The 13,110-nt window shown below is 65.7% G+C and overlaps 1 protein-coding gene across 3 annotated transcripts in view; it reads left to right on the top strand.

Annotated features, from left to right (window-relative positions):
• SKI (SKI proto-oncogene) overlaps window positions 1-6,016 on the top strand; it is a 66,474-nt gene extending 60,458 nt beyond the window's left edge. Inside the window, exons 3-7 of one of the 3 annotated variants that reach the window (XM_047724338.1) lie at window positions 6-121; window positions 661-929; window positions 1,029-1,330; window positions 2,086-2,316; window positions 3,015-6,016. In XM_047724338.1, coding sequence (XP_047580294.1) covers window positions 6-121; window positions 661-929; window positions 1,029-1,330; window positions 2,086-2,316; window positions 3,015-3,197 — 1,101 coding nt within the window. In that variant the 3' untranslated portion in view covers window positions 3,198-6,016. Of the gene's footprint in view, window positions 1-5; window positions 122-660; window positions 936-1,028; window positions 1,331-2,085; window positions 2,317-3,014 lie in introns of all 3 variants that reach the window. The other 2 variants (XM_047724339.1, XM_047724340.1) reach the window with 2 other exon arrangements.
• Window positions 6,017-13,110: the final 7,094 nt, after the last annotated feature.

Here is a 13,110-nt window from a genome sequence, read left to right as displayed (position 1 = left end):
TGCAGAGCCTTGGCTGTGTTCACCCTCGCCAGCGCCTCTCCGCTTTCCGACCCTGGTCCCCAGCAGTGTCCGCAAGTGACAAAGAGCTCTCCCCGCACCTCCCGGCCCTGATTCGTGACAGGTGAGCGCCCTTGATGCCAGCAGGCAGCGAGGACACAGGGGTCGGGCTGGGGCTCTGCCACCTGGGTGTCTGTAAGCACCTGCTGGGCCAGGAGCTGCCTAAGGTCTTTCTCAAGGTGGACACGATCCAAGAAAGGCTGTTGCTCTGCGCGTCTCAGGACGGGCTTCCCCTCTTTTGGGCGCTCCTTTGGTGGCTCAGTGCAGGGGGAATGGAGGGCCTGGGGTCCTGCTGTGTTTGTTCCCACCCACAAGCCGCCTTGTGCTGGCCCAGAGGCTCTCTGCTCCTGCAGGCCTACTGTGAGTGCCTGCACGTGGGGCCGCGTGGGCCTGGAAGCAGTCTGGGAGGGGGGCCACCGGCAGTCACCACCGTGCTGGTCCCTTAGACAGGGTCGGGCTACGGCCACTGGCTTGCATCTCCTCCTTCGCACCCTCCAGGGGGCGGGTCCCACAAGGAGTTTTCACGTGCTGGCCATGGTGGGATGGGGGACTTGGGGTGGGGAGCAGATGCCTGTGGCCCCAACGCCCCCCCATACCCTGCAGCTTTTACTCGTACAAGAGCTTCGAAACGGGTGTAGCCCCCAACGTGGCCCTGGCACCACCGGCCCAGCAGAAGGTCATGAGCAGCCCACCGTGCACCACCGTTGTCTCCCGGGCCCCCGAGCCTCTGGCCACCTGCCTCCAGCCACGGAAGCGGAAGCTGACCGTGGACACCCCTGGAGCCCCAGAGACGCCGGCGCCCGTGGCTGTGGCCGCCCCAGAGGATGACAAGGACTCGGAGGCCGAGGTGGAAGTGGAGAGCAGGGAGGAATGTACGTGTGAGTCGGGGTCCTTGCCTGCCCCAGGCACGGTGCCGCACGGCCACGTGCTGAGCACCCTGGTGACCTCCGCTTCCATCTGTGTTTCCGCAGTCACCTCCTCCCTGTCCTCGCTCTCCTCCCCGTCCCTTACCTCATCCAGCTCCGCTAAGGACCTGAGCTCCCCCGGCGTGCACGCCCCACCTGCCGCCCCTGCCGCCCCTGAGGCTGCGGCCCCTGTCGACCCCGCGAGCGGCGGCCTGGAGGCCGAGTTGGAGCACCTGCGGCAGGCCCTGGAGGGCGGCCTGGACACCAAGGAAGCCAAAGAGAAGTTCCTGCACGAGGTGGTGAAGATGCGCGTGAAGCAGGAGGAGAAGCTGAGCGCAGCCCTGCAGGCCAAGCGCGGCCTCCACCAGGTGAGGCTCCGCCCCCACCGCTGGCCTGTCCCTAGGGCAGCACAGGCCGGGCCGAGGGTCCCTTGTGCACACGCGGGGCTGTCGGAGGCAGATGCAGCAGGTTCCTCTGTGGCGAGTGTGGCGGCCGGACCAGGTGGCGCACACGCTGGCTCTGAGCTGACTCCGTAGACGTGGCTGCTTCCTTGTGCAGCACGGACTGCAGGCCAGGGTGTCTGGGCCCCGCCCGCATCCGCCTCCCACCTCGGTAGTGCCCTGTCCCCAGGTCCTCAGCTTGTCCTGTCCTCTGGGCCCGTTCCCCGCAGAGCCCGTGGCTCGGGGAGGGTGGGCCTTCACCCTCGGGCTCTGCGGCCCTGCAGGAGGCTCCCCCGGTGCCCGCTGAGTTCACACCTCCACGGTTGGCGTCTGGCAGCTTCACACAGGGGCTCCTCGCACACACGGCTCCCGAGAGCCCCAGGATTTCAGATGTGTCTATATCAGGCACTCGCTCAGAACGCTTTCTCCCTGGTTCTGGGTGGAGGCGTGACCGCACGTGCCCATGCCCGGGAGCTCGGCTGTGCATCGGGCGCCCGGCCCTGCCCGGAGGGACCCCTGCGGCTCTGGGAGCCCGGCGGAAGCTTGCCCGCTACGGCTGTGTGCTCAGACCGCAGGCTGGAGTGCGCTGGGACCCCATGGGGACGGGAAGGCTGGGGCAGCAAGGGGACGGCCCCCTCCCCGCTCCGGCCCCTGGCCCACTGTGTGTGCCGCCTGCTCTCCAGGAGCTGGAGTTTCTGCGCGTGGCCAAGAAGGAGAAGCTGCGGGAGGCCACGGAGGCCAAGCGCAACCTGCGGAAGGAGATCGAGCGTCTGCGTGCGGAGAACGAGAAGAAGATGCGGGAGGCCAACGAGTCCCGCCTGCGCCTCAAGCGGGAGCTGGAGCAGGCGCGCCAGGTGCGGGTGTGCGACAAGGGCTGCGAGGCCGGCCGCCTGCGCGCCAAGTACTCGGCCCAGGTACTGGCGGGGGGCCTCGTGGCGGGTATCTGTGGCGCCACCCGGGAGGCAGGGCCACAGAGCGCCCCTGTTGGCTGCCACTGTGGAGCGGCTCCTGGGCCCCGGGCGGGAAGCGGCCAGTGTTCTCTTGGCACCCGCGGGACCCACTGCCGGCTCGGGAGGCCGGGGGGGGGGGCCCTTCTCTGGGCTGCCGTGTTGGTCCCCCACCGAGAGGCGGTCGTCCGGTCGGTTGGGGCCGCCGTGTGGGAGTTCCTTGTGGCTCTTTCCCTCCAGACCAGGCCCTTCCTTGGGGATTTTGCTTGAGGAGTTGGCTCCGAGCCGGCCCCAGGGGTGCAGGGGGCCCCCAGGCAGCCCCAGCTCTTATCCTGGGGCGGGGGCTGCAGGCTGCCCACCGTGGGCGCTTCTGAGAGTCTCTGCACCGCCTGACCGGCCGTCCTGGCTAGGAGGAGTCCCAGGTAGGGGGCAGTGGGCCCTGCGGCCCCCCTCCTCGGGCCTGGCCTCAGGGAGTCAGCATGGTACCCCCCACCCCCGGGCCGCAGCTCTTAGGGTTCGGTCATTCCCCACCCGCGGGGCTGTGTGTGCCGCGTCTGCACTGGGGTCATGCGTGCCCCTGTCACCGCCTCCCTTGCGGGCCGCGTCTCCCACGCAGGAAGGGGGCCGGGCGGGGGCGGTGCCGCTGACGCCCGCGTTCCTTTCAGATCGAGGACCTGCAGGTGAAGCTGCAGCAGGCGGAGGCGGACCGTGAGCAGCTGCGAGCCGACCTGCTGCGGGAGCGCGAGGCGCGGGAGCACCTGGAGAAGGTGGTGAAGGAGCTACGGGAGCAGCTGTGGCCGCGGCCCCGCCCCGAGGCCGCCGAGAGCACGGCCGAGCCGGAGCCCTAGCGGACCCCACCGTCTGCCGCCGCGGGGCGGGCGCCCCAGGGAGCGGGTGGGCGGGCAGCCCGCGGCCGGGGCTGGGGGGCTCTGCGCGCCGGTGGGCCGGCCCCGCGGCCACACAGCACAACGTCTTACTGTGCCTATAACCAAGCGAGTGTTTGGAGCCACACACTTTTGGAACCCACTGCAGAATTTTCTACTGGCCAAGTTCACGTGTGCAAGCGGGTTCCCAGCTGCCGCCGGGCCGAGTCCGCGTCGGCAGCAGCCTGTGCTTGCCGGAACGTTCTAACATTTACATTTTTGTTATAAGCTATTTAAAACCAATAAGAAGACTTGATACTCAGAAAAATCAACAGGTTTTTTAATGACTAACTTTTAAAAGCCCCAGCAACGCGTGACGCCATGCAAGGACCTGCTAAGGGAGCCGGGGTGCGGCCGCCCCGCCCCGCCAAGCCATCGCAGCTCGTCCGCGGCGGCCCCGGGACAGAGAGGGTTTTCTCCAGAGTCTATTTTTTCAGCGACGAGGACCCAGGCTTCCTGTGCTGCTGCTGGGAAGAGCCGGCGGCCCTGGGGGGTGGGGGTGCGGCAGTGCCGGGGCAGTGCCAGGCCCGCGCTGCCTCGGCTGCCCTCCCCCGGCCACTCCTGTTGCGTCGGACTGAGGCTGCAGCGTTGGAACAAAACAGCATTACTTCACTATTTTTTTTTGTTTGTTTGTTCATTTAAACGTATATTTAGAACTGCACTTTGTCAAAAATCTTCCTGTCTCTTTTTATTCCCCAGTTAACTGAGGTTTTTACTTTTCAAATATTGCGAACCCGTTTATAGAGCAGTGCACATTCTAAGTGCTCGAGTGTTTAGAAACCCCCTCTGGTGCTTGGTTGAACAAGGGAATCACAAAACGAAAATGCAAAAACTGAACTTCGGGGGGTAGTTCTGTGCCTTCCAGCATCTTGTACAGCAAACCCTGACTTGTCTTTTTACCCCCGAGATACTTGTCTTCAATAGCGACTGAATCTGCCACTATCAGAATAAGTTCCTTGCATTTATTCCAAATAATCTCGTTTACTCTCAACTGTTCATGCAAATTGTATAAGGTTTTTTATGCCCAAGCTTGAAAAATGATCTCCCAGTGGACGAGAGGCGGCTTACCCATCCTGAAATTACGGTATTTATGTACACGAGAAAGATCTTACCAGAATTCCTCGCTTGACCCCATTCTAATGCCGAGGCAGCTGTGAGCGCAGACGGAGGTAGAGACCAGACCGCCCGCCCAAGACTGGTGCCACCTGCCGCGGCGACCAGCAGAGGCTTGGTGACCGTGTCATCTGCAGGGTTCCCGCCCGTGGTTTACTGTGGGGGGAGAGGCGCAGGTGCTGCTGGACCCCCCTTCTAAAGTGCAATGCAAAGGGACATCATATATATGCAGCGTTGGTTTGGTTTTTTTTTTTTTTTTTTTTTTTTTTTTTTGCTTTATTTTGCAGTTACGAGATCTGTATGCATGGGACGGTAGCGCTCTGCCGCGTGTGCACCCGTCCATGGGCATTATTACCGGCCCCAGAAGGGGCTGCTTGTGCTATGCCACACTCACAGTGCCGTGCTCAGCCTTGTTTTTCCAGAGCTGTGTGTTTTCAGTCGTTTCTTCAAGGGAAACTACGTGATTTCGCCGGGGCAGAGGTCTAAGCGCTTGTGCCCCGTGCTTCTGGCTGGCTGTGCTCTGGTGCCAAGTCGGAAAGTCCAGAGAGATCAAAGGGCCCCTGGGGCCTGCCGCCCAGGGCCTCCCACTCACTTTTCGGTTTGGGAGTTTGGGGTCCCGGAGGGCGGTGAGCTTCTCAGAGCTCTCTGCTGGGGCCCCGCCTCCCCTCGCCCTCGCCCTGCCCGCCTCTGGTCACCGTCTCTCTGCTGGGTCCACACCTCCCTATGCCAGCTTCATCCCGGAAGGTCGGGAAGAGCTGGGCGTGCCACGGCTGCCCGGGGGTGGCGGGGACTGGTTGTCCCAGGCTCCCCGGTCACCAGCAGCTCGAGCCCTCTTGGGCAGCTCCCTGGGTGGAGGGGTGCCGAGGGGTGGGGGCACCGGCGAGTTCTGGCCACTCCCGTCCTCTGGGGGCCGGGCTGAGGGGCCCGAGACCCGGCTTTGGTTGGCGCAGCTGCCGTTTGGTTTCTCTGCAGAAGAGAGAAGAGGGATCTATCTTGTCGGCTGTAGACTCTCCTGTGTGTAACACCCACCATTATCTGGATGACTGTGTGTTCAGTTTAGTCACTCATTATTTCTACGCTGAAAGAGGATTTTTAACGAAGGGAAAAACAACAGCAATAACATTCATATCTTTGGAGCAGCTAACTCACACACGTAATATCCTGCTTTTCGTACGGACTAGCCCCATGTACAGACGGTCCCTGTAAATACTGTTCCCGACACTGTTGTATCACATGCGTGTACGGTGGTTCCTTTTTCAGAAACTCTTTTCTTACCTGGTAGTTGTCTTGTTTTTAACAAGGAAGAACAGCTCCCCTGCCCGAGGGGACGGACCCCCCGCCAGCCCCCGGGCTCCGTCCTCCCTGCCCCTGCCCACCCCCCGCATCCACCAGGCTCGAGCGGCCGTCTTGTTCTTGCTTTAAGTCAGGAGTCACAAGCGACATTTTTTTTCAATTAAGGAAAAAAAAAAACCCACAGCTCTACCTTTCTACCCGCCAGGAGCGTCCGCACCGCTGTCCGCGTCCCCTCTGCTGCTGCTAATGACGACATGATGACTTACTCTACTATCGAAAACTATTTTTATGTAATTAATGTATGCTTTCTTGTTTATAAATGCCTGATTGAAGACGAACACGGAGAGAGCTTGCTTACTTACGTACTTCGCTGTGTGCCGCAGTCCCTTGGCGCCTCTCCCCCAGCAGATGACCTTGTACAATAAAGGACTTGGAGAGTGCGCCGCGGACAGCCGTACTTGGGCCCCCCACGCTCCCCCCAGCCCGGGTCACCATCTGGGCCTGAGCCCAGGGTGGGGGCGGGGGTGTCCGTCTGCCTGTCAGACTGTGCGGACCTTCGGTCTCCATCGACCCTGAGTGACATGGGGCTTGGGTGGGCAGCGCCCTGGCTGGGGTGCTGTCTGTCTCTCTAGGTCCCACCTGGCTGTGGCCCACGGATATCAGCTGGAGGGGACTGTGCGGGGGGCCGGAGGTCTGCCGCGCCCCCCCCCCCCTGTTCCGGGGCAGATGGCCAGCTCCCCTCTGGGCCTGAGAGCCCTGGGCCCCAGCGTGCTGGCCTGAGGGAGAAGCTTGGGGACTCTGGCCATGCTGGGTGCTGGGAACCCTGTGCTGCCACCTCTCCCGGGTCCCTGTGGCTGCCGGTGTCCCAATTCCCGGCTCCAGTGGGGCCCTTCCAAGGTCATACGGGGGTCACTTGGAGAACTGGGTGGTGGGAAGCCCCAGCAGTCCTCGGGAGTCCCAGGAAGGGGGACCGAGTCCGCTGGGCTTTGGATAGCCGCACCCAGGCAGCCGGGAGAAGCCCACTCTGCCAGAGCTCCAGGCTCCTATCCAGGCTGGACCTGGAGCATGGACAGTGGGGACCAGGAGGAAGAACCTCCATGTCTGTCCACAGGCTCCCCAAGGCCAAGATCCCAGCCCCTCGTGGGGGGCCACCCAGGATCTCATAGAGCCTGGGTTGGGGGGCAGGTGATGAGGGAAGGTGGATGGTTTACAAGCCCCAGGCCCCTGCCCCCTCCTACTGCTTATGGGGCCCCAGGGCCCTGCCTGGGGCCCTGGGCCTGCAGGTGTGGACCACACGCTTACATAGTGGGGCTCAGCCCCAAGAGCGGAGCCCAACCCCCCATCACCTGGGTGTCACCTTGGCCTGACTCCCTGCTGTGAAGCCATGGGACCATCGGCCAGAATCTGAGTGCCCTCCTTCCCGGGCAGGGCTGGACACCTAGGGTGTGGGCCCCCCATGACGACATCTGCCCAATGTCCAGGGCACCGTGTGGCGCTCTGTTGGGAGGGCTGCTCCTCGCTGTCCTCTGGGGTCTCCCCAGTGGCCCTGGGTGGGAGCCGAGGGCGGCACCGGCGGGCAGCCAAGGCCCTACCTGTGCCCAATGCCAAACACTTGCCCCTTTCTCAGCCTCACAACAAGCCCACCTGGATGGGCGACAGGTCCTCATGTGACCCCCCGGACTTGCCCAGACCTGCCATTCCCACAGGGTATCAATGCAGCCACTGATGTCCCCTCCCTGGGGCCTGCCAGACGGGTGTCCCTGCGCTGCTGCCAGGCCTTGACCTTCCGCAGAGCATCTCCTGCTGCTGCCGCTCAGGGCCCACAGGCTCTCGGCTCCCCACTGGCTCCAGGGCGAAGGTCCACGGGCTGCTCCAGGCCCCGAATGTGGGAGGAATGAGGCTGGTGGGAGGGGAGAGACAGGAGGGGAGAGGCAGTCCCAGAGGAGGGCAGGAGGCCCATGCGGGCTGGAGAAGGGGGCTTCCCCAGGGTGGCAGGCCCAGTGCAGGCCATGGGGGCACCTCGTGGCCAGTGTGGTGCTCAGCCCAGGTGGGGCCTTGGAGCTGGGCTGGCGGCCGCCTCAGAAGCACAGATGCCAGCCAATACCTCCCCGGGGCTGGGGCTCCAACTCCGGATTCACTTTTGGGTATGAATTTAACTTTAAAGGCCCCTGGGTTGGGGCACCCTGGTGGCTCAGACTGTTAAGTGTCCGATTTGTGATTTTTTGCTCAGGTCACGGCCTCATGGGTGGGGGGATGGAGACCCACATCCATCTGTCCAGGCTCCATGCTGAGTGGGGGGGTCTGCTTGAGATTGTTGCTGTCCACCTCCCTTGTCCCTCCCCCTACGGCCTCAGTCTTCAGGGGCCCTGGGCACCCTGATGCAGGACAGCAGGACACTGGTGCCGCCTGCTGTCAAGCCCCTTCCCAGTGTTCCTGGCCACGCCTTGCCTCTTTGCCCCACCTCTGGGTCCCCTGGCTCAGGACTGCCCACGCCAGTAGGGACCCACGAGGCTGTCCTGCCGCTGGGCCTCGTTTGCCCAGAACCCTGGCCTGAGCTGGGCTCCGGGCGTGGGCTGCTCCGAGGATGGTGCTGTTTTCCACACTGCCCGAGGCCCCGGGGATGCGGGGAGCCTGGGGCAGAGGGAGTGCTCCCGGGCGCCTACCCAGGTCCTTGGTTTCTGGGCCTGCCCTGTGACACTCCCCCCCACCCTCCGCTTTCACTTCTGCCTCTACCGCGGGCAGCCCCGGCCCCACCCCAGTCCCCTGTGCACTCAGGCATTCCTGCTCGTCTGTGTCTTGGGATCTCCACCCCTCTTCCAGTCCCCTGTTGGCCCCAGAGCCATAGTCTGGCCCCCCAGGCCCCACCCAGCACCCTGTGGTCAGGGGGGCTGACCACAGGCCAAGAACTCGTACCCTTATCTGGGGAGGCGGATGCCAGGCGCGCCCTCCATGGAAAGAGGAAGCCGCCTGCCCATTTACAGTAACAGCTGGGACGGCCCATCCTCCCCTGGGCCCCCAGGGAGGACTGCGGGGTCAGCCCCTGGCACTCAGTGTGGTCCCCCACCTCCACCCCACCCATACTCCCAGCTGTGACCAGCAGCCCCCTCCCTGGCTTGCCCAACCTGGAGCCTGACTTACCTCCACTCCCCACCAACACCCCCTCCCTCTCTGCCTGTCCTGTCGGAGGCCACCCCCCCCTTCTCACTGGCCAGGCAGGGACAGGCTGGAGGGCTCCCGAGAATCCCAAGGTCCCACACCCACACTCTGCTGGCCGGGGCCCAGCACAGTCTGAGTCCCCACCACCTGCAGGAAGGCAGGGGTCCTATAGGGAAAGTGGGCCGGAGATTCCCGCAGGACAGTGTGCCCTCAGCAACAGGTGTGCTGACCCCAGCCGGATGTAAGAGCAGGGCTTTGGAGGGGGACCCTGACCCTACCCACGGAGACCCACCATGCTCTGTGCCCTCCTGTGTGCTCTGCCCACTGCCAGGCAACCGTGGCACGGGGGTGCAGAACTTTCGGGGCCTGGATGCCTGCCCGCCCCATCCCCCCCACACCCTCCCCACATGCAGTGATGATGTGAGCCTTGCAGGCCTCACACGCGCAGCCATCTGTGCTCAGACCCATGCCAGGGGCTGGGGGCCGCGGGTGCTGGGGCTCCCAGCCCTGGAGCAGGTGGCTCCACTGTAGGAGGTGGTAGGGACAGGCAGGTGGAGCGGCCCATGCAAGGCAGGTGTCTGGCAGGGCTGGGGTCGGGCCTTCCTGCTCCAAGCCTGGCCCAGGAGCCCTTACTGGCAGGAAGCTTGGCCCAAGCTCTTACCCAGGTCACTCCTCCTGCCACAGAAGCTTGCTCTGGAAACCTCCAGGGGTAGGCACCTTGTGAGGGATGGAGCCTGAGATCGGAGGTTGGCCCCTCCCAGAGGACACACCAGAGTCTAGCTCAAGGCCCGGGGGGGGGGGGGGGGGGGGGGGCAGGAAAGCGCCCTTGGGAAGATCCCCTCTCCCCTCGGTGGGCCATGGACACTGCTGTGATGTCCGCACACTTGTGTGAGTGCAAAGGGCAGGCCGGCTTACACAGAAGCTGGCAAGTGACAGGGTGCCCACCAGGGCCCCCATGTCCCCCACCTCTGCTCTCCCTCCGTGTTCCCACAACCCCCCAGCTCAGCCCCACCAGGGAGATGAAGATATCCTGGACCTTCTCTGCTTTAGGCACCTGGGGTTCCCACGGGCACTGGGAGCTGGAGGCACGGGGCAGGGTGCTGAGTTCCCCTGGGGTCCAGCCCCCCTCCCTGGCCCTTGGTGGGGCCTTGACCCTATGGAGGTGGCCCACATCCCCAATTTCCCGTTTCTAAGAAAAAACAGCCCCCGCAAAGGCGCTGGGGTTCTGTGGAGACTACTGGCCAAGGTCTGGGGAGGGGCTGGAAAGGGGTTTTGTTTTGTCCAGAGGCCCTAGGACCAGGGGCAGGCTGCGGCTGGTGTGGCCAGGCTGGTGTCACTGGCCCCTGTCACTGGTGGGCCATCTGCCTTCCCTGGACACCTGCATTCCCAGGCAGGAGGGCAGCGGTCAGCTGGGACAGGGGCCCAGGTCAGGGCTCGTGGCCATCTCGGGTCTAGCCTCCCCCTAAGCACCCACGTCGTCGGCAAGCAGACCCCCCGCCCTCGGACCCCCAGGTCTGGAGTTGGCAGCGAGGAGGGGGGCCGGCTCCTGCCCCCAACCGGGTCCCCCAGCCCCCACCCCTCCCAGCGAGATGCAGATGACGCTCCTCTCCGCCCCCCCGCCCCAGGGGGGAGGCCGGGGCTGGAACCTTCCGGGGAACTGAGCGCCCGTTCCAAAACCTCCCCGATTCCTGCTCCTTCCGCAGGGGCCGGAAGCGCGCGCGGGGAGGGGTGCGCAGGGCGGGGGCCGCGCCGTCCCCCTGCTCGCCCCCGGGCCGGGACGCGGGGTGAGCCGCAAGCCCCCTGCGACCGTCCACACGGGGGGCGCTCCGAGTCCGGGGGTCCAGGCCGCGGACCGCCAGGTCAGCGCGAGGGCGCGCCCCTGGGGGACGGGCAGGCCGGCCGGTCCCCGCTTCCTTCCGCGGAGCCGCTCTCTGGGGCCCGGTGCGGGGGCCGGGGGCCGGGACGGGGATGGGGCGGGCGCGGCCTCAGTTTCCCTTTACGTCTGGCAGGAGCCCGACTGGACGCCCCCCGGGGCTGCCCCGCCGCCCGCTTTCACTTCCCCCCGGCTCCCCGCCCGCCGTCGCGTCGGAATTCCTCCCGCAGCCTCGCGCCCGGGTCCCCGGGCCGCCCCTCCCCCAACGCCCCCGCCCCGCCCCCCCCCGTCCCCCCTCTCCCGCCCCTGCGAGGGCCGCCGGGGGCGCGCAGGGAGCTGGGGTTCGCCGGGCCGGGCGCGTGCGCGGGGTCGGGGGGTGGGGCGGGGGCGCCGGGCGCAGGAAGTGCCCCCTCCTCACGACCCCGCGTCTCGGGCGCGGTTAACCCTTCCGGTCCCTGCTCGGGGCGGCGGGCGGGCCGCGGACGTGCCTACGTGTCGGGAGCCCGAGCTCACCTGCGGCCCCCGGCGGCGGAGGCGGGAACTGCAGCCGCGGCCGGGACGGGGCCTGAGCGCGCCCCGGGATGCGGGAGCCAAGGGGGACCGCCACCTCCCTGCTCCGCACCGGCGGAAAGGCGCCCGTGCCGCAGGAACTCTGCTCCTTCCCGGGGCTCCGTAGAGGCCCCGGGCACTGTGCCCCCCAGGGGTCCTAATGCGGCCCCGAGTCACTGCGGGCGGGGGGCGAGGGGGACACCCCCCACCCCGGGCCCAGTCGCTTTCTTTAGGCCCCTCTTCCTCCCGCCCCGGTGGCTTGGCCCGAGTCCTGGGGCCGCTGTCAGGGCCCTGGCTGGGGAGTGGGCTGTGGGCCTTAGCAGGTGCGGCCACCAGAGACCCCAACACCCATGGAAAGCCACATGGTGACCTGTGAGCCCCTCCTGCCTCTCCCTTTCTCCTCCAGGACCGGCCCCTCCTGGGGTGCGGGCTCACCCTCAGCAGGGCGATGCACCGCGCCCCCCACCACACATCCTGCTTCTCCCCAGCACTGTGCCCCACTTGGGACCCCACTGACCCAACCCTCCAGTCCACATCCAGGCCTGCCCCCACTCCTGCCCCAGCCCCTTGGGCTGCTCCCTTCTCCTTCCTCTGCTAACACAGAGCAGGCCCAGCCCCCCACACCCCGCCTGTTCCCACCACCCCTTCACTCCCACGTGCCCCCCACCCAGTGAGCACCGAACCCTGCCCCTGCCCCGCGGCATCCACACAAAGGCCTTCTCACCTCCCTGTCAGCCCACCCGGGGCTCACTAGAGATTTGCAGAGAGAGTGAGGGACCCCTGGAAGGCCAGCCCCGCCCCGCCCTCATCTTGGCCTGCACAGAGGCTCCGGTGGCTTCCGTGGCCTGTGGCCAGCACCCGTGTGCAGGCAGGGCTGAGGAGGGTTTGAATACTTGAGGGAGTGGGTAGCACCCCTCGCACGCCCTTCCCCAGACTGCCCAAGGAGAAAGGCCCATAGACTGGGGTCCACCCTGCTGGGCACTTGTGGGGGGGTGTTGTCCTGGTTCCTGCTACCTCTGGTTTTCCAGGGAGCAGGGCTGGGGGGCAGCTGGCAGTTCCCTGAACCCCGGGGCAGAGTTGCCAGGAGGAGCAGTTTTCTAGAATTTGGGGGGGCAACACCATCTGGGGGTCACATGGGGGTGGGGACGGCTGAGCCCAGCCTGTTGGGCAGGCTCTGGCAGGCTACCCAGCTGCCCCACCAGCCGACAACAGCCCTATGCAGAGTTTCCATCAGAAAACTCCGTGGCCACGGCAGTGGGGTGGCCTCCTGCCCCTGGACACCCAGGGCCTCATGCCAAGGGGAACCGAGGCCAGGGCAGCTTCGGCCAGTACCGGGTGCCAGCTGGCCCACTCATGGCCCCTGGCCACCCCCTCAGCTTGTGGAGGAACCACAGTGGTCCCCGGCCTGAGGCTGTGGGCCCCCAGGATTACCTGATGGGCAGGGGACCCAAGGCAGCTCCTCTGCACCTGCTCAGGCCCTCGTCTGCCTCTCAAGGTGTCCTGTGCCCACTGTGGCCCAGCCTTCTGTCAGAGAGGCTGTGGAATGGCTCTCAGTGGCTGTGTTCTGCCTTGAGGGGACAGGGGCAGGAAGGGGACGGCCCACGCAGTTGTGACTGTTGCCCGTGCTGAGAGCTGCCTGCCCAGAGATGGTCTTGCTGAAGCTGGCCTGGTGACCCCACTAACACTCGCTCAGGACCGAGGAACCCCAGGGAGCTGGGGGCCACCTGGGACACGCAGGTGGCTGGCAGACTGAGCCAGGCCTCACAGGAATACCCCAGGAAGTTCTGCCCGGGAGCCGGGGCTCTACACGGCCAGCCTTGCTGCCCTCCCGGCACGGAGACCAGGCAGCCTGGC

Source organism: Lutra lutra, chromosome 4 (assembly GCF_902655055.1).
Source record: "Lutra lutra chromosome 4, mLutLut1.2, whole genome shotgun sequence".
Classification (NCBI taxonomy): Eukaryota; Metazoa; Chordata; class Mammalia; order Carnivora; family Mustelidae; genus Lutra; species Lutra lutra.
This window is presented reverse-complemented; position numbering and strand designations above follow the sequence as displayed.